The sequence below is a fragment of the Ailuropoda melanoleuca genome, chromosome 17, assembly GCF_002007445.2.
Source record: "Ailuropoda melanoleuca isolate Jingjing chromosome 17, ASM200744v2, whole genome shotgun sequence".
In the NCBI taxonomy this organism is placed as follows: Eukaryota; Metazoa; Chordata; class Mammalia; order Carnivora; family Ursidae; genus Ailuropoda; species Ailuropoda melanoleuca.
This window is the reverse complement of record NC_048234.1, coordinates 25,089,840-25,111,409: the sequence shown is the minus strand read 5'-3', so window position 1 is coordinate 25,111,409 and position 21,570 is coordinate 25,089,840. Positions and strand designations below refer to the sequence as shown.

Sequence of the window (21,570 nt, the reverse complement as noted above, 5' to 3'; positions counted from 1 at the left end):
GCCTTAGATATGTTATGAATATGTAACTTAGGCATCATACAGATGATTAAATGCTATTAAGATGCTATAACCCTCACTAGAACTAAAAGTCACAATTCTTGTAATACACAATTGACATCACTAGGGACTGGTAATTATGCAATCAAAAATGCCCACACCTATTACCAAACACTCTAGTGGAAGGGGTAGTAATGCTTTCAGTTGACAACTAACTGATGTGTCATCTTAGTTCTATACGTGAACCCTAGGAGCTAGAACAGCTTCCTCTAGAGAACTTCACTTGGTCTAGTAGGCCTAAGTGCTTCCCTTGAATATTTCCAGAGCATCCTGCTTACCCTGATCCTAGCATGCACAGTGCATAGTATTTGCCTGGTCAGCCTTCCCTACTCCTGTCTCACAGTAATCTTGACATCACTGTCAAATCCCAGACTCAGCAGAGTGCCTGCATCATAGCAGTGGTTTAATAATAAATATGTTTTTTAAATAAATGCTATTCAAAAAAAGAGCTATTTAGAAATAAAATATTTTTAAGTGATCTTTTTTTTCAAAAGCTGATTTAATACTTCTGGCTCCTGCTTGAGCATCTCAGTATTTTTCCAAGTGTTTAAAAAATTTTGACAAGTCATTCATACATTTTAATTTCAAAATATTCTATCACTTTATTTTATTTTTATTTTCTTAAAGATTTTATTTACTCATTTGACAGAGATAGAGAGTTAGAGCACAAGCAGGCGGAGCAGTAGAGGGAGAGGGAGAGCAAGCTCCCCGCTGAGCAGGGAGCCGGATGACATGGGGCTCAATCCCAGGACCCCAGTATCACGACCCAAGCCAAAGGCAGACACCCAACCGACTAAGCCACCTAGGCACCTCTTCTTCCAACCACTTTCTATAAAAGAAAGCTAAATTCTTTGCAATAAATAAATAATAATTAAGTTAATTCTTCCATTTGATTGAACCTAGAACAATCTGATTGGGGATCTAACATCTTACCAAAGAAACAGATAAATTCTTCTGCCAATTAATGGTTAATGCATCAAAACTTGGTTAAGTTAAATAAAGAAATAACACCGTGTGACTCAGAGCATTAAAATGTAATTTATTTCAAAATGAAATAAGGGAAACAGTAGTAAAAGATTAGTGTCTAGCAAAAACAGTAATACGATATTCAAATCTACTCAGAACTTTTTCAAAGCATTGTAAAAATATGTTTATCTAATGTCTATATTATACCTAAAATCAAATTTTTAAAATGCATTGTGTAGGTGCTGGTTGGGTGGGGTGGTGAAAGTTTAAAGTCAAAGTAACAGCCAATGTAGGAAATTCCTAATATATTAATGTGTATATTCTAAACTATTGCTATAAAATTGGGTGTTTGGAACATGGAATTCATTCTCTACTACAATAGCTATCTATAGGATATAGCAGATAGGGTAGATATCTCTAGGATAGAAAATGGAAAATAGTAGACATCTACAGGATTTTGAGCTCAGCACTCCTTTCTCCTGGGTATATCCATGGTTATTGGAGAGCTGACATATTTCCACCTAAGCCTGCCTATTTGGATGAACCCAAATAGATACTTGGCCTGAGAATGCACATCTAAACTGAAAATTTTGTATGCAGAACTGATAATACCTTAAAACCAATCTCTCTTTTTTTTTCTTTTGTAGGATAAAAATGTAAGATACAAATTCCAGAACTGCAGCAGCCATGTTTTCTGTAGTTTTCAATGATAAGATGAAGCAAACACACAAAGCGGAGGAGATAGGAGAAATTAAACGAGACCAGTTTGCATTTGCAAACAGTTGTTCCTAAGGAGGAGCTGCATCCTTGTCTTCCTTCCTATCTGGTAATCAACCATTCCATGAATATAATGAGCTGACTCATTCTCTTGTTTCCTTAGGCTAGTGCAAGCTGAGTATCTGTCACTTGTAATCAAAAGAAGTCTGACCAGTACACAGAGAAAATAGTACGAATAGGTGGCTTCCCTGGCCACCTCAGAGTAGTTTATCGAATAATACTAGTTCTAGTGCTATGAAGAAACTTGAGCCCATGGCACCTGGGTGGCTCAGCTGGTTAAGTGTCCAACTCTTGATCTCAGGGTGATGAGTTCAAGGCCTGTGTTGACCTCCACGCTGGATGTGAAGCTTACATAAAAACAACAAAACCTTGAGCCCTAAGCCTAGGTATCACAGTGTCCACAGACTGAAGCTCACCTTATCAAATTGTCACTAGGCCTCAAGTTCCTCTCACCTCCTCCCTCATGCCCCATACTCTTACCTTCATGTGGAGTGGTCTTTGGTGGCTCCTATGGCTCAGGTGGGAGATGGTCCCAAGAGTAAGTAGAGGATAGGCTCAGGCAGAGGGGCTTGTATACAGCAATGGTCTTTCCTAATCCAAGTGCATGCACATGTGGAAATGCCTATCCCATAACATTCTACCCTACAAAGGTTCGTCTTGCAAGCAGAACTTGCAAGATGTTTTATTTTGGTCGCCAGGTAAGTTAAGCAAAAACTCACATAAAGGTCAAGGCACAAGAACTCTATAACCACAAGTTTTCAGGAAGAGAATTTGATTGAAATTTCATAAAAGAGAATAGCATTGAAAGAAAAATTCAGTCGGGCAAAAGGATGCAGTGTGTCCTGGATTTCATCTTAAAAATAGAAAATAAGGTGCTTCCCCCCCCAAACTACTACATTCAAAGTCATTTGTGGTTAAGTGCGTATGTTGAGGAACGAGAATGTAGGACTAGATTAAAAATAACTGTGGCGTAGGATTTACCATTATAGAACAGAGACAAGAATGAAAGGGTGGTTAATCCGAATGAATGTGAATAACATCATCCTTTTTACCCAACATAAAACTAGCAATTAAAAGGATATTTTAAAAAGACTCATAATAAACCATGAAGAGTGACTCAGACTCTAAAAGAGATGAAGCACTGTGTCTACATTCTGATCATTTAGAGAATGGCTGCTTCAGGGGAAAAGCTATAGCAAATGATATCAAATTTTTTAAAGTAATTTTACTTTATTCCTCTTATGAAGATAATACACGTTCATTATGGAAAATGTAGAAGTGGCAAAGAGGAAAAAAGAAAAAGACAAATAATCCACAAATCTACCTACCATCCAGTAATATGTATTTTGTGTTATGTTGAATGTCCTTTCAATCTCTTTTCAATGCATATCAGCATATACCTTTAACAAAGGAATTCATTACATCCCGGTTTTTTTTGTTTGTTTTTTTACCTATAGTGAGACTGTATCTTCAAATATTCATCTTTTTACTTTTCTTTGCTTAACTTGTAAAATAACCTTTGCTTTAATAAATCTGAGGCATCCACATTTTTGGGGGGAAGATTTAGGATTGTTTTGACAGGAATATGAAGGAAAATAAAGCATAGGCTGATTAACTTCTGACTAACAAGATGGAATTTTGGAGTCCTAAGTGAGATATTTTTCTTGAAATTCATTGCAGAGACATAAAAGGTCGAAATTTCTTAAGCTGCTATTAACAAGACCCAGAAGTTCCCAAACATAGCTCAGATAGGGTGACCTTACAATTTATCTTTTAAAGCAGGTCACTTTAGAGAACGAAAGAAAAGGCTTTGAGTAATTCTCAGGCCAATGGGAGTAAACACTCCCGGGCAAGATCCCCGCATGCGCACACCCTCTCCACAGGGTATTCGATGGAAGCTGTCAGAGTGCCGCTGCAGGGCTGCTGTGTTGAGGGATGAGGTGCCCCTACCACAGGGGCTACGGGCTGATCAGCCTAAATCAGGGGCATGGGGAGGATAAGCATGACATGGGGATCTGTAATGCCAGCAAGAGCCAAAGTGGAACTAAGTCTGTAAGCAGACGCATCGGGTCCTCAACAAACAAAGTGGATTAGTCACAAATTCACCAGAAGCAGGCCTAGAAGTTGGACAAAGGATGAGGTGATCAAGAACAAGGACCTATGCATAATCTGGGGGCCTCATGCCCCACCACCAAAATAACATACAACCTCAGTCCCTCACACGCACACAGATGCCACTGGGGAAAGGACAGTGTGGAGGATGACGGACTCAGAAATAGTGGGCACCATTCTGAGAGACTATTTTAAATTAAACAAGCTGTTTAAACTTGAAGAGACAGATACTCTTTAGTTGGCAAGTTTGAATTTTTTCCTAGTAACTAACAATTGAAAAGCCATGAGGATCAATTTTAGAACATAAATTTTATATGTGCATCTGAGTTGTGTGCAAATTTCTAATTCTGCTACCCACGCGATGGTGAATATATTTGCATGTCATTGGTCTACTGTTACATCATCCCAAATGGTCACATGATATTATAATTTAGAATTGTTTTTTTAAGCACAAGTTATGAAATAAAAATATCTCTTTAAAGTATAAATTCATTTGTCCCTATATGAACTCAAAATCTTCTTAGTACCTGTCAGTCCCTGGTAAGTTATGCACTGCAAGTAGGAAGAGCACAAGTTTAGCTCCCAATTTTAAATTCTTCGCCATTCAAATCAGAAGAAGAGTACATTATACTCCTCTAAGCTCACTTATATAGAGGTGAGCAAACACGCTTCAGTGTCGTCCTGTTGTATCAGGATCATGGCTATTAGAATTGATTCTGGTTTTATTATAAATTTGTGCCATTCTATAGACTTTTACCTATCGGCCTTTCTAAAGTATAAAATAGAGGGTCCCAACCCAGTGCCTTTTGGGTTTCTGTGTGTGTTCATTCTATCTGCTCATTTGTTCATTTTTTTAATGAATGTTAATTGAGCAGCCACTATGTTCTTACCCCTTGCCCTGAGGCTTGCTCTTCTCACTTCACATTATTGACCAAAAAAGCCTCTTTAAAGGCTCTTCTCTTTTCTCTCCAAAGTCTATGTTTCATGCATGGAAACCACATAAGCAAACTTATTTTAAATGTTCATAAAATAGGAGTTAATAAGCATTTGTTTGAGGGCCTGAGCAGTTAAAAGTAGGAGGATGGAGGCTTGGTGGAAGGGGAAGCATTTATGAATTTCAAAAAAGAGGCAGGCTGCACCTTGTGGTTGCTAAAGGGCTTTTTAATTTGTCTTTTCATGTGTTTTGTGAGTGTGTATTGGAGATGTGAGAAGGATGCTGGCTAGAGAGGGTCTGTCACCCTAGTGTGGCCCTGAGTTAGTCCCTGCCAGGTTAGTCCCTGAGAAAGTCGCTGATTAAATACAGGAAGAATGATACAGCAAATTAGAAAATGCATTTATATTTTCTTTGTAAGCACACTAATGATATCTTGTGGCCTTGAAAGTGGGTTCTCTGATTGTGGAGTACCTTAAATATACATGAACTCCCGGTTCAGACAGCACAATAGAGTATAAGTCTGAAGAGCATCACGAAAAGATCTTTAATTTCTTTCCCCAACCCAATGCTTTTCTGTAGTAATCTGTAAAACTATGAACTTCCCTACCCCACAATTAACACTGCATTTTATTTTTCTTCCTTTTTTTCCCTTTCTCCTTCTGTTTTCTTCTTATTATAGAGAGAGGGAGTGAGGAAGGGAAGGGTAAATTGCACAGGCTCTTTAATTAGGGCTTAGACAGGGGAGAAAAGCAATTGAAATATACATAAAATTAACCTGAGCTCTTAAAACTCTAGGTGTCACCATGGAGACTAGAGCATGAACTGTCTCCATGGAGACTTGAATGAATTTTGGGGCTTTAAATTATCATCACTTATTACCTGATGTCGATTTGGGCAATGAAGGGATGAGTTAAAATACATACATAAAAATAAAAGAAGTAGCCTCACATCAGAGAATTTATTAAGGGCAAATCTAGTTGTTCTGGTTCTTAGTATTCCATTATTCCACTGAATGGGAAGATACCCCAAGAGATGATTTCCCCCAGCTCAGAATTTTTCATGGAATCATCTAATGATATAGCTCCACAAATGCTACAGGAATGAATAGAGAAAAATAATTTCTAGAAAAGGCCTCTCTCATTCAGAAGTGTCAGTGTGATGCAGGTGACATGGCCCTGTCCATCATTCCAGCTGTAAGGAAGAGATGGTGCCTAGGCAATGCCTTTTTCCAGTAATGCATCAGGGATACTTTTAACAACCATTCTGTGCATATCACTTTATCAGGTCTATTACATACAACTGTTTTTAATATGTGGAGTGAAGTCAGGCAGACTTGTACTACATGCAAGATAAAGAGAAACACAGAAATCATGCAAATGTTCAAACTATATAATCAGAATTTTTCCCAGTTACAGATTCTACTTGCAAACCTAGAGGTACAGTCATTTAATTGATCAAATACTCAGTTGAGAGGTCACTTGAATGGTATATCATAGATAGTAAGTGAATACTTACTTGCTTATTAAATAAAAATCACTCATAAAAGATTAAAATTTAATAAGAGTTTTAATACATAATAAAATAAGTTAATAGAAAGCAAACAATTATGACCAGAATGCATAAAAACAAAATAGTTGATCAGATTATTCATTTGGAAGTTTATATAATTTGAACTTTATGTAGGTTTTTGTTTTTTCTTAAGATAGATTTTGGTGACTGCTTGGATATGGAAGGGAAGCAAGGATGCCAACAGCACAGCCAGCTCAAAGAAATCAAGTATTTCTCACATTTTATGACCAATTCTCATTATTTAGGTTGTTATATTCTATAAAGTTGTCACAAATAATTAGCAAATACCAAATGACTGCTCCTGGGGAAATAAAGGAGTAGGTGTCTATGAGCCTCTTCTCATATTTTCATAAACCAATCAATATATAACCTGGTTTTATGTATGTTTAAGTTTAAATATACCTTATTTAATATATTCTGCTGATTCACTCACATTGAACTCACAGCCAACAGCACAATAACTCGTGACTGAATGAAGCTTGTGCAACATATATTTTCTCCACAAGGCACATCACAGCCTTCTTGCACATAACACTAGATAGCACTCCAGCAGTATGGGGGCTATATCGATAATGAAATCACCAATGAAAAGCACAAAAATGCTAAATAGATCATGAAAAAAGAAAACCTACTTATTTACAGTATGAGAGCTGAAACAAGAATGCAGAGTGTCACTTTGTCTGATCTCAGTCTGGAGGGTTGAGGGGATGTGGGGGTGGAGAGTGACTAAAAAATTGTGCCTCTCTGCACATGTCCATAAATGACCATGAAACTGCCTTGAGTATTGATTTGGGGTTATGAATACATTTTAGCAAGAAGGCAAATTCACAAATACAGAGTCTGCAAATAATGAGGATCAATTGTACTCCTGGACTTTGGAGAACTATTTCTTTTTCCCTATGAGGTTGCTTCTTTGTTGTCCATTGCACTTGCCTGTGAGTGCATGTTCTATTTTGTGTATCTATGGAGCTCCTATTTGTCCTTCCAAACCCTGCTCAGGAAACCACACACACACACACAAACCTCTTCTTGTTACCTTTACCTCTCATACTCACCTCTATTTTGCACAAATCAGATTATACTGAATTTAATGGCGTTCTCCTTTACAGATCTGTGAAATTCCTTGACGTCCATGACCATGTCCTAATACATGTATATAACCTTTACTGTGCTTACTATGTGCCAGGCTACATGTTTAAAGGTGCTTCACACACAATACCATGTTTAATCTTACAATAATCCTATCATCCCCATTTTACAGTTGCAGAAACAGAGGCCTAGAGCAGTCATGTGACTTGCCATAGCACATGCTGCAGGGTTGATATTCAAACATGGAGTCCAAGTGTTTAACCATTATATTATCCTAAAAGATTAGTATTAGCTGCCATATATTTTTGACTGCTTACTACGTACAGGCAAGGTGTTAAATGCTTTAGACAAATTAACTCATTGAATCCACTTTATCTGTCTCTGTGTCTCCAACACATAGCAAAGTTCATGATACATTAATGTTTGTTGAATTTATTTCTTCCTGTTCCCAACATTCTTTCTAAAACTAACAGCATAAGAACTCTCTACATTTTCAGCAGTGACCAGAATGACTTTCCGTGTTAGACTACTCTTCTCCCCCACCAAATTCCTCATCTCCTTCTCATGTATGTTCTTCTGTGGTTTTGCTCCTGATGTCTACGATGTCCACAAATCATGGTAGGGCAGAAGAGAGCAGAAACACTGCCCAATTGAAAAAGGTCTTTGTCTTTAACAGCAATTTCTAATAGTGATTTATATTATGACCTACATCTTTACAGAGTAACAAAATCATGGAAGAGCTAAGTGTTTTGCTTGAGATCTATGAGGTAACCCCTGTATGAGGCTAAAAGAGGATTTTCTACTTCCCAATATAGCTTTGGATCCCAAGTCTAGCCTCTCACACTGAGTTCAAAACAGGCAGAGAGTTAGTTTTAGGAATGGGAATTAAAAGTAGGGGAGTGGACTTTTAGGAAAGTAGGTAAGCTGTAGAAAGTTTGCAAGACAGAAATTGCAGGGTTCACATACATTACATAATTGAATGGGATCAAGGAGGGTTTAGACAAATTAACTCAACTCCCTCCTGCTGTTCCCTAACGGACCCTTCCTTTTATGAGTAAGTAATGTTATCTCAGAAATGTGATTTCTAGGCCTCTGCAAAAACCCTCACCTCCATCGTCTGTGAGGGTGATCTATGACCTCTGGTGGACAGGGAGCTGCTGCAGCAGGTCTCAGTATGTCTGGGGAGCTGCTCTTGGAGGCTTTCCTATCTCTTCCTGCTGCCCCAGCTTTCACTCTCACCCTCTTTATCTCTCTTTTGAAGATCTTTCTTCCCTTTCTTTTTTCTCCCTTGTCTCCTCTCCTAGTTCGCTCACTTGTCTCATCTTTTTCTTTCTCACCTCTTCCTTTTTCCTTTCTCTGCTCTTCTCTTCCTCTTTTTTCATTCTCTTCTCTGTTTATTCCATCCTCAACATCTTTGCCCTCTTTCTGTTACTGTCCTGTCCTCTCCTCCCCCATCCCTTCCCCCAGCAGCTCGCTCACCAAGAATACACCAACACGGGTTTCGAGTACTTCTTGTGATGGGAGCGGAGGGTGAGGGAGCCCTTGCGCTCCAGCAAGTCCATGGGTCCGAGCTCAAACCAGTATTGCCTACTGCTGCACCAGTCCTGGCAGGAACTGCCAGAGCTCTCCATTGAGGCCGGCCACATTCAGACCTCGGAGGATTTCTTTCCGCACCTATTCTGCTCCCCACCCAACACCGATCAGGATTCGGCGTCTCTCATCTCCTGAGCAACCTGGGGCGGGGTCAATGGAGAGGGCGGGGCCAGTGGAGGGGCGGATCCCTCAAACCTAATAGCTCTGGTTTCCAAGACACAGTTGTTACTCATTAGAAAGAAACTACATTTCCCAGAATGCAACGAGGGGAGCAACCCGCCTATGGAGAGGTTGGGAGGGACATCCTCGGCCTCCTGGAATCTGTAGTTTCACCCTACCACCAGCCTAAACCTGAGAGTGCCCGGCGGAGTTAAGGGGGACCGGCGGGTCAGTTAAGGGCTTAGGGGACCTGAGCCCAGAGCAGGTCTGCTCCGACCATCCTTGCAGAAGTTCTTTTTACCATCTATCATCTGTTGCCACCACACTTTCCACTTACAAGCATGCAAGTTTAATTAAAAGGGAGCAAGAGAACACCCCTCAAACCCTAAAATATGTCATTTATATAGCTTTTCTGAGAAGGACGAGCAGAATCATTCAGCAAATCAGCTAAAAAGTCTGGAGATGAAAAAGCCTTGACTGATTCCGGTTTCAGCTACTTTCTCAACCTTTGTGAGTTTCTTCCTCTGAAAAAACAGTAGGGGATGGGACCAAGAAGGGGGCAGGGTAGACACAAGAATCTGAGGTCCCTTCAGCTGTAACGCTGAAAGACCCAACCTCTAAGGTAGGGTTTAGGGCTCCAGGGCATTCAGCTCCCTGAGACCTGCCAGTTCTCATTTTCACACTTGATGCTTTATGACAACACAAATTCATCACATTATTGTGTTGTTTAATATGTGACGAGGAGATTTCAAAAAGATTACCTATGGCACTGCTTTCAAGAAATGATTGGATAGCTGCTTTGTAGAAGGAAGGTGCTTATTTCATCTTTGACTTTCTAAGAGAGGAATATTTAACACATCAGAATTCTCCTCCCCAGCTGAGTTGAGCACCATAAGAGCATTAGTGGACTTCATCATGGCCATCCCTCTGACCTGGCATGATGTTTAATACATGGCATCATTTCAGAGTATGAATGAACAAATGAATGAATACTGCCTTTGAGTACTGTAGATTTACCTGGGCTTCCATAAATTCCAGAAGTGTCTTACTTTATAAAGACTACATATACACAAAAATACAAACTTAAAAACAGAAATTAAGAGACATTTCACATTACAAATGGATTCTATAGTTTGCAAAAGATTTATTATATAGCACTCCTATAAATAATGAAGTGCTCTTCTGGATCAGTTTTCACAAATTTGATTACACACAACTACTAAGTGCTTCTCTGTGGCCTGTGGTACCCAGTGTGGGTGCCTGTGGTATGCTAAGGCCCTTATTTTACTGACAGCCACAGTTAAGCCATGTTATTTAAAACCAGATAAATAGTCCACTGTCACCAGCAAAATGCTAGTGAGTACTGAGCGCTATTTTAGCCCTTTTCTTCTTGAAGAAATGAAAAAGAAAAATAGAAATTAACTTGAAAAGGCTAAATAAGATCCGTGTTAAACTTAATTCTGCCCAAAGCAACACATGTTGCTGTCACTCCAAAAATATTACCATCATTACTATCATCTGTTTTTTACAATTTTATTTTACTTATGCTTAAAGTGATGGCACCATAATATATACGCGACCAAGATGTCAGGTTTCTGCAGCCAGTTTGACTCAGAGACAGAGGCTGTCCAGAGCCAAGCCCTTTCTGAGGTACATGGACGGGTACTCCAGAGATTTAAAACAAATGTAGCTTATTATTTCAGAGTTCCTTAAACCAAGCTGAAGCCTAGTTTAGTCTATGAATATGCTTTTTGTTATACTTTTTCCCCTTTATACCAACTTTACCAGATTTATGTCTTCTGTGTCTACTAAACACTTTTCAACATCCTTGTGTTGGGATATATGAGATCAACTCTCTGACACCCTCAAGTTCAGACTCCTTCCATTCTCTTTGTATACACCAGTACATTCTGTGGAATTTTTGCTTTGCTGATTCCTTATCGATGAAATAGGAAGAGAACAGAAGGGTTTTGTGAGAATTATGTAAGATAATATATTGAAAGCAGGTGGAACAGTGCCTAATGGATGCTTAGCTCTCAATTAAATTTCAACTACTACTGCTATTGTTACATCCTAACTCTGCCCTTATCACTTGGAAAGGTGCCCTAAAATGTGCTTGTTTGTGTGGAGTTTCCTAAATATACTTTCTGTTTTTCAAGCTTTGTCTGTTTACAAGGGTTTTTCAAATGAGTGTCTTTTTATTGTATTTTAACATGAAATTTAACAGTCTGAATCAGAAAAATGTTGGCAAGATATTTGGATATGTTACCAGTGACAATGATGGTTTTGTATTCATATGAAATCTTTTCTCTTCAAGACCATTAATAAGCTTTATGCTTTTTAAATGTGAAATCACTGATCCTCAACACACTTGAATTATTCCTGTTTTCCTCAAACTTCATCAAACCAATGAAGTGTAGGGATTAAAGCAATGCCTTCTATTTAGATTAATCTCTTTTCACCATAATATCCTCGGGGTAAGAAAATTATAGTTCAAGTGGCTGAAACAAGACTTTCTACAGGAAAGCGCAGGCAGACCAACTCAGGAAGTGGGAACCCCCATCATGTGAGGCTACTCTAATATATTTATCAGTTTTATCAGATTATTTAAGAAGTTGCCAAGAAGACCTGACCAGAACAGCAAACCTAAAACAGATGTAAACCAGCCAGATGTAAATGGCCACAGGGGCAAATCTCTACAACATCTCCTTTCTCTTCCTGTCTTAACAATCATCTGCTCAATTCCAGGAAAGCACCTGCCCAGAACCTTCCAAAGTCACTATCAGCCTATTCTCCCCCCAGCATTAAACTTTCTTCTACCAAATATCATGCAATTAAGCTGAGAAAACAAAAATCTAATTCTGTAAGAAAATTACCTTGAGCTATCTCCATGTTGAATCGTTTAAATCTATAAAAAAAAACCAATTTGTATTTAAATTATATAATACTCAGAAGTTTAAAATTAAGTATCTATGTCCTAATCAAGAAGTGATAGCATCATATTTTTTTAATTCTCCAGGAATAGGGAGCTCCCGTCACCCACTACATATACATCTCGGGGTTCACTTGAGAATGTTTTATACAAAAAAGTTAGAGTCTACCACCAATGTCAAAATGAATGAGACTTTTGGTCTTCCCCACTCCTTCCATGTCCCCACTTCCATCCTCTCCTCCTCCCTCTCACCCTTCTTTTCCTTTTCCCACATTTCCTCCCTTTATCCTTTCCTTTCCGATGCTCTACTCCTTCTCTTCTTCTTCCCTCCCCTTCTTTCTCTTCTCCTTCCCTCTCTCCTATTTCCTCCTCCCCTTCTTCCTCCTTTGAGAAGTGGAATGGATTTCAGAGTCAGAATCTGTTGTTGGGCACCCAAGAGAATCTGGTACAATTCAGTTATGTGAAAAATATGAAAGAAAAATAATGAGATCCAGATACCAGGACCAAAATTATATGAATAAGCTCCCGTTTAATGACCCAAGAACTCTCAAAAGAGTCAACTCTGACAAAAGCTCCAATCTTCTTTCCTTTCCTTTCCTTTAAGTATTCATAACTACCAATGGTCTTTTTTAGAATGAATTTAACCTTGAGTATGCTTTCTCTGTACTTCTAATTTGGTTTGTAAACCTATTAGGCATTGACTTGCTCTCAAACAATTATTATTAATTAGTATATTGACTAAGTGTTGTCATGCAACAGGCATGATCTCTAGAACTCCTACTGTCAGCAGAGAGGATTAATTTATTAAATATTCAAAATATGGTATTCTATAATTCAGCATTTCCTTATTTTGATAGCCAATAAGTGAGATTCTTTGGCAGAACTGTCCATAACTATTATGATAAAATTTTAATGTCCTGGATTAGTAATTACATCCTCTAACATAAATGTAGATTAGGGAGTTCTTTAACATTCTACAGATTGGATATCTTTAATTATTCAAAGACTGAATATCCATTTTCACAAATGATCTAAACCCTTGGTTTCTTCCTTTTCTACCCTCTGCTGCTTTGGTTTCTTGGCACCTTTACTGTTTATTAGCAACAAGAATGAGACCATGTATCTACCAGTTAACCATTCTTAGGAAAGGAGAGGTACTTGAAATTAAGTTCAGTATTGTTGTGGCTTTCTGTTTCTCATGCTCTTTACTCTGCATAAAGGAACACCCTTTCTCAGGGAAGAAGCTCAGAGAAAAGAAACTGGATTTGGGCTCCTTTTGCTCCTGATGGCGATGGACATTTTCCCCTGTCCTCACAAGTCCCACTCCCAGAAGCATGGTGAGCAGGATGGTAAGAAACCCACTGAAAGGCTTCCCCCAGAGGATCAGGTGTGTGGGGGAGGTTTCTGGCTGGTGAGTACACCACACACACAGCTGAGGATGCCCAGTCACCAGTCTGGAGTAGAGGTCGGGAGCTCAGAGAAGAAGCTGGAGAATTTCCAGAACCTTAAAGGACAGTCTGAGTGCTGCACGAGGTTGAGTTTCTTGCGTTTGGCTGGCATATGTCAGACTTGTGGGGCTGTTTCCTCTGTTCATTAAATCTCTTTCTACAGCATCATGTTTAGGTTGCTTTAAACTACAGAGGTTTTCAGACTATTTCAGGATAAAGATCATTTTCTAAAGGGCCAGGGCAGGAATAAAGCAAGTATGATAATGTTAAAAAATAATAACAAAGGAAGCAGACTTAGAGTAAGGATTTTCAAGACCAAACAATCATTTATATTCTTAGCACCCATTCTATGACCAATTAGTATAGTTAACCCTTAAACAACTCAGTTATGAACTGCACACATCCACTTACATGAGGAATTTTTTCAATTAATATATTGGAAAAGTTTTCAGAGATATGTGACAATTTGAAAAAACTTGCAAATTGTAACCTAGAAATATCGAAAAATTAAGAAAACAGTTGGTATGTCATGAATTCTTAAATATATATGTAGATACTAGTCTCTTTTATTGTTTACTACTATGAAATATATACAAATCTGTTAAAGAAGAGTTAAAATTTATCAAAGCTTATGTACACACTTACAGACCATACATAGTGCCATTTGCAGTCAAGAAAATGTGAGCAAATGTAAAGATGCTGTATTAAGTCATAACTGCAGAAAATTAATTGTAGTACCTACTGTACTAAGGTAATAATTTGGTAGCCACCTCCCATTGCTCCTGCAGTGAGCTCAAGTGTCGTGAGCACCCTCTTCCAACGTCCTATGACGCTGAACATTTCCACTTGAGCAGTTTGGCTCTCCAGTAAATTGTGCATCACAGTAAAAAGCCATCTCTCATGGTTCTCACATCGTTTTCATCATGTTTAGTGCAATGTTATAAACCTTGAATAACACCACGGGACCCATCAGAAGTGCCACTAGTGATGCTGGAAGTGCTCCCAAGAATCCCAAGAAGTCATGACATTACAAGAAAAAGATGATTTGCTTGATGTGTACCATAGACTGAGGTCTGCAGCTGTGGTTGCCCACCATTTCAAGATAAAGGAGTTCAGCATAAGCACAATTTAAACAAAAAAAAAAAAAAAAAGGAAAATTTGTGAAGCTGTTGCTGCAGCTTTGCCAGCAGGCATGAAAACCCTGCACTTTCTGTGAAATACCTTTTTTATATCATTTTGAAAATGCAGCTTGTATGTGGGTGCAGGGTTGCTTTAAGAAAGCCATCCTTATCCACTCTAATATGATTCATGAAAAGCAAAGTCACTACATGACAACTAGGGCAAAAGGAAGGTGAAGGATCTAAAGCTGGAGAATTTAATGCCAGCAAAGGATGGTTTGATAATTTTAAAAAGGTTTGGCTTTAGGGGTGCCTGGCTGGCTCGGTTGGTGGAACGTGCGACTCTTGGTTTCAGGGTTGTAAGTTCAAGCCCCACATTGGGTGTAGAGATGACTTAAAAAATAAAAAAATAATAAAAAAAAATAAAAGATTTGGCTTTAAGAAATGTCAAGATACCAAGAGAGGCAGCTTCTGTCAACCAAGAAGCAGCAGACAAATTCCCAGACACCATTAAGAAAATCATTGAGGAGAAAGGATATCTGCCTGAACAGATAGTTAATACAGAAGAAAGTGCCCTATTCTGGGGGAAAAATTGCCATAAAAATGTATTAAGTGGGGAGGGGGGAGTGCCTGGGTGGCTCAGTTGGTTAAATGTCTGCCTTCAGCTCAGGTCATGATCCTGGGGTCCTGAGATCAACCCACATGTTGGGCTCCCTGTTCAGTGGGGAGCCTGCTTCTGTCTCTTCCTCTGCCTCTCCCTCCCCTCCCCTCCTCTTGTGCTCTCTCTTGGGCTCTCTCTCTCTCAAATAAATAAAATCTTTCTTTAAAAAAATGTATTAGTAAGGAAGAGAAGCTAGCACCAAGATTTAAGGCAGAAAGGATAGGCTAACTCAGTCTTTTGTGCAAATGCAGTCTGGTTTATGATCAGGACTGCCCTTATCTAAAAGGCTGCTAACCCCTGAGCCTTGAAGAGAAAAGATAAACACCAGCTTCTAGTCTTCTGGATGTACAACAAGAAGGTCTGGACAACAAGAACCCTTTTTTTCTGAGCTGGTGCCAACATGATGCTTTGTCCCTGAAGTCAGGAAATATTTTCTTTTGATATTGGATGATGCCCTTGGCCACCCAGATTCCCATGAGTTCAACACTGACAGCATGAAAGTGGTCTACTTGCCCCCAAATGCAACATCTCTAATCACTGTTGATCAGGGTTTCCTAAGAACCTTTAAGGCTCAGTACACACACTACTCTATGGGAATGATTGTCAATTCTATGAAAGAGAACCCCAATACAGAGAACATCAAGAAAGTCTGGAAAGATTATACCATTAAAGATGCCATTGTTGTTACTAAAAAAACAAAACAAAACAAAAAAACAAAAAAAACTATGAGAACCATCAAACCTAAAAAACAATAAATTCCTGCTGGAAAGAACTGTCTAGAAATTGTGTATGACTTCATAGGACCCATGACAGAGCCAATCAAGGAAATCTAACCCCAACCCCTCCATTGTTTAAGGGGCAACTGTAATTGCTTTAGTATACATTAGGTGTGGAGAGTTTCCAAGTAACACTAATAATTTCTAGTTAAAGTTTCCCTAATCATAGTGACTCATATAGTACAGTTTTGACGACCAATGACACAAAGCCAAATCTAACGAGTTAGGACAGAAAGAGGAGTTTATGGACTCATGTAAATGGAAATTACAGGGGCAATTCTGGCGTCAAGCATATCTGAATCCCTGGAGTTGATGATGTCTTGGGATGCTATTTCACTATTTCTTGGTTTTGCTTTCCTTCTTGGGTAAGCTTATTTTCAGGCAAATGGCTGAGAATGGCTTATTCTCTCCCCAGTGGCTACCAATTTACATTGCTTCCCTACCCTCTCATAAAGTGTTCCTCTTTCCTCTAGCTCCAACAAAAGTCCTAGAAACTTATTGGCCTGACCTGACTCGTTATTGTTCTAAAAAAAAATCACTAGTGCAAGGCCCAGGGTTGATGTAGTACGCTCCCCAGCTTGATCCGTGTCATGGTCTCCCCTCCAGAGGGAGGTTTGCCCTTTCTGACTAATCTAGACTGAAAGTATGGGATTGGACTAAAGCGAAAAACAGATTGATTCTCGAAATAATGGGAAAGCATGCCTGATAGGCAAAAACAACAGATACCCACTGTAGACAGTAATAATAAAATATCCTATCTATATATCACTTCATAAAATATTTTCAGATATATTCTCTTACCTGGCCCTTACAAAAATAATGTGGGGTTCATATTGGCATTTCTATTTCTAAGATGAGTAAACTAAATCACACAACCAGAGACAAAGCCAGTCTTATATTCTTATCTTTAGACTCCAAGGAAGGTTCTTAATCTTATTCTACTACAGACACTACATATGTATATATATTCTTGCTTTCAGGAGCCTGAACTCTAGTAGGACTACAGTATTATGTCCTTTACTTCTGTAACTTTTGTCTCCTCTAGATATGTCATGGCTTTTCAACTTAAGGCATTAAGTTGTTTGTAAGGCTGGGCTAGCAGTATGTTTCCAAAATTCCCCCCCTTGTTAATTTCCTCTGAAATTATACAATTCCATACTCCCAAAGCTTTCATAAAATACAGTCAAATAGTTTGGGTCTCTCATCCCTTTGCCTGTCACTTGGGATCAAATTTCATTTTTGTCCTGAAGAACATCTGGCTCCCATTTTGCCTTTCGTTTACTCTCATCCATTCTGTGTCTGGATTGATTTTCCTTTCTCAGAGTAACCCCACCCCACTGTGGTGTGTTCACTGCCCCTAATAGGACTAGGGGACTTGCATCTTTCTTCCTCAGATTTCTCTTGTCACTCTAGAATCCAGAGAATGTAAAGGGTATCTGAATTTCTAAAACATTTCAACATAAGCTTTTATTCCACAGTGAAAGGTTAAATGTGTTGTTTTCCCTAAAGTGACGACTTTAGAACAAGTGTGATTTTATGTTCATATAAAATTCTAAGAACACAAATACCAAGATCTCAATATCCTTTACAAAAATATTCAAAAAGCCTGTATCCGTTTCTATCAAGAATTAGTTTTAATATTAAAGGAAACTACCCTGAAATGTATTTTAAATGTAATTATATAGCTCATGCACTGTCATCTCTTCTCATTTACCAGTGTCTATTCTATTTAGTTTAAGATGAACTAAATTTCTATTTCTGACTGAACCTTATTATTATTAAAAAATGCAACGTATTTTCTCCCAGTGTGGATATGCATGAGGAGAATATTTTGTGTAAAAATTAATTGCCTTTTCTTCTTGGCACATTACAAGGAAGGCTATTTTAGAAGTAAAAAATACTAATGATTACTACGATTCACCAATTGGAAAAGTTTCTTCAGTACTGTGACACAAAATTTCCTTCCATTATACTCAGAATGTGGCATAAGTGTTTTTTATTTTCCAGATGGCTATAATTTCTTCCTTTCTATCTACATTTATAAGAGTCACAGAATAAACAAGCCTAGAATCTGAACTCACTGGGAGAGTGAAAGTTATATGGTACGGCATCTTAGCCAAGGCAGAAGGGTACTCCTAGCCTCTAAAATACTGCTAAGGAGACTTACCCTATCTACCTCTACATGAGCCCAGAGGAGAGAGCTCACGATTCACAAAGGCAGCCCGCTCCAGTTTCGTACAAATATAATCGTAAATTCCATCTTATGTTGAGCTAACATGAACCTTCTGCTAGATGCACTTGTTGGTTCCGCTTCTGGAAGATAAAAGATAAGCTTTATTTCTCTCTTGTGAAAGATCCTTTCAGATACATGAAGAGAGTTAACATGCCTTCTCTTTTCGCAGGTAAACAAAGTAAACAAACCTACGTATTTTTCATATTTATTTTGGCTGAAAACCTCCGGATGTGCATCAGTTTGATCATGATCTCCTTAAAAAATGATTCTCAGAAAAGAGCACACTGTTTTACTCTGACCAATGCCAACTACAGTAGGGCTACCACTGTGTCCCACACATTTGATTCTTTGCCTTTATTAGCACAACATAAGCATGGGAGAAAGGAAGAAAGAAAGGATAAGAGACAGGAAGGAAGAGAGGGAAGAAGGGAGAAAGAGAAAACAGAAGAACTGAAACAAGATCAGGGAGAAATAAAAAAATTCAAAATATATGCATGCCCTGGGGCTAATACTTGGATCAGAACTACCATCTTGTGACTAAGCTTTGGACCTCTGGCAAGGTTGAAAGGTCATTATCAAGTGTCCTGCATTAAGCCTGGAGCCTTTGAAGCAACAACGGAAGGGGTCTATGAAAATACAAATTCTCGGGGGTGCATGGGTGGCTCAGTCAGTTGGGCTGTTGGGCATCTGCCTTTGACTCAGGTCATGATCCTGGGGACCCAGGGGTCAAGCCTGCATCCAGGCCCTCGTGGATTTCCCTGCTCTGTGAGGAGCCTGCTTCTCCCTCTCCCTTTGCCCCTCCCCCTGCTCATTCTCTCTCTCTCTCATGTGCTATCTCTCTCTCAAATAAATGAAATCTTTAAAAATAAAAAAATACAAATCCTCTCCAAAGCAAGTATCCCCAATTTACATTCTCAGGATTCCCCCAGATTAAATTCAACAAGGGTGAGCTCACAAGATGTTATTGGGAAACACAGAAGGAAACAAGGTAGGATAAGCAAAAACAACAAATAATAGATTTAAGTCCCCTACTACCAAACACCCCCACCCCAACTCAAATGCTTGAATTATCAGATGCAGCATGTTAGCTAATCTGAATCAAAATTCCAAAGAAACAAATCCTGGAGTCATAAAACCAACTGATGAAGAGATAAATCACTATCAAAAATGGTCAGAGAAATTTTTAACATGAACATGGATGCATTAGCAGTTTCCTCTTACCATGGAAATCTGAAAGCCACAAAAATATGGAAAACAGAAATTCAAATTTTGGTAAAATTAAGAGACTCCAAAATAGTTGTAAAGGCTGCTGAGCCTTTAGGATTCACATGGCAGTAAGTGAAGAGAAGCCTATGAGCAATGTGGCAGCTAGAATCCTAAAATCCATGTCCTCCACCAAGATTTCCTTCCCTAATATGAGGGAGTATGAATATAATAAATGCAATATTACACCTGTGATTACGTTACATTACATGACAAATGAGATTTTGCAGATGCAATTAAGAGTACTAGTCAGTTGACTTTGAGTTAATCAAAAGGGAGATTATCTGGGTGGACCTATCTAACCACATGAGCCCTGTGAAAGCAGAGAGTTTTCTGTCTGGTGGCAGAAGAGAAAGAAAGATCTAAAATAGAAGGAGTCCATTATATTGTACACCTGAAACTAATATAACACTGCATGTTAACAAACTGGAATTAAAATAAAACTTAAAAAGTGAAAAAAAAACACAAAACAAAACAGGAGGATTCCAGGTACTGTTGCTGGTTTGAAGATGGAGGGGCCCAAATGAAAGAAGGGAGAGTGGCCTCTAGGAGCTCTAAGAGTCCTGTGCAGCTGACAGCTAGCAGGAAAATGGAGACCTCAGTGCTACAATTGCAGGGAAATGAATTCTGCCAACAACCAGAATGATCTTGGAAGTGATTTCTTCCCTAGAGATTTCACCGTGCAGAAGTTTTTTTTTATCTTGATGAAGTCCCAATAGTTTATTTTCACTTTTTTAAATAGTATTTTTATATTATATTATTTTCACTTTTATTTCCCTTGCTTCAGGAAACATCTACAAAAATGCTGCTATGAACCATGTCAGAGAAATTACTGCCTGTGCTCTCTTCTAGGATTTTTATGGTTTCAGATCTCACATTTAGGTCTTTAATCCATATTGAGTTTATTTTTGTGTGTGATGTATGAAAGTGGTCCAGTTTCATTCCTCTGCTGTTCAATTTTTTCTACACCATTTGTTGAAGATACTGTTTTTTTCATCATTGCATATTCTTCCCTCCTTTGTTGAAGATTAATTGACCATATAATCCAGGGTTCATTTCTGGGTTTTCTATTCTGTTCCATTGATCTATGTGTCTATTTTGTGCCAGGACCAAACTGTCTTGATCACTACAGTTTTGTAATATAACTTGAAGTGGAATTGTAATGTTTCCAGCTTTGCTTTTCTTTTTCAAGATTGCTTTGGCTATTAGGGGTCTTTTGTGGTTCCACACGAATTTTAGGATTGTGTGTTCTAGTTCTGTGAAAAATGCTGTTGGTATTTTGATAGGGATTGCATTAAATGTGTAGATTGCTTTGGGTAACATAGGCATTTTAACAATATTTGTTGTTCCAAGCCATGAGTTTGGAACGTTTTTCCACTTCTTTGTGTCATCTTCAATTTCTTTCATCAGTGTTTCATAGTTTTCAGAGTACAGGTCTTTTATGTCTTTGGTTAGGTTTATTCCCAGGTATTTTAGGGTTTTGGTGCAAGTGTAAGTGGGACTGAATCCTTGATTTCTCTTTCTGCTGCTTCATTTTTAGTGTATAGAAATGCAACAGATTTCTGTATGTTGATTTTGCATTCTGAGACTTTACTGAATTCATGTATCAGTTCTAGCAATTTTTTTGATGGAGTCTTTTGGGTTTTCTGTATAGAGTATTGTGTCATCTGCAAATAGTGAAAGTTTGACTTCTTCCTTACCGATTTGGAAGCCTTTTATTTCTTTTTGTTGTCTGACTGCTGTGGCTAGGACTTCAAGTTCTGTGTTAAACAACAGTGGTGAAACTGGACATCTGTGTCTTGTTCTTGACCTTAGGGGAAAAGCTCTCAGTTTTTCCCCACTGAGGATGATATTAGCTGTAGGTTTTTCATATATGGCCTTTA

General features: G+C 38.5%; 1 protein-coding gene across 7 annotated transcripts in view; it reads right to left on the bottom strand.

The window, feature by feature from the left end:
* The window catches only part of C17H9orf135 (chromosome 17 C9orf135 homolog), a 194,825-nt gene that overhangs the window by 147,001 nt on the left and 26,254 nt on the right, over window positions 1-21,570 (bottom strand). For 2 of the 7 annotated variants that reach the window (XM_034646840.1, XM_034646839.1), the window contains exon 1: window positions 8,984-9,232. The exons of 4 other annotated variants lie outside the window; for them this stretch is intronic. In XM_034646840.1, the coding sequence (XP_034502731.1) occupies window positions 8,984-9,150 (167 nt within the window). In that variant the 5' untranslated portion in view covers window positions 9,151-9,232. Of the gene's footprint in view, window positions 1-8,983; window positions 9,233-21,570 lie in introns of those variants that run through there. One more of the 7 variants, XM_002914737.4, reaches the window with a different exon arrangement.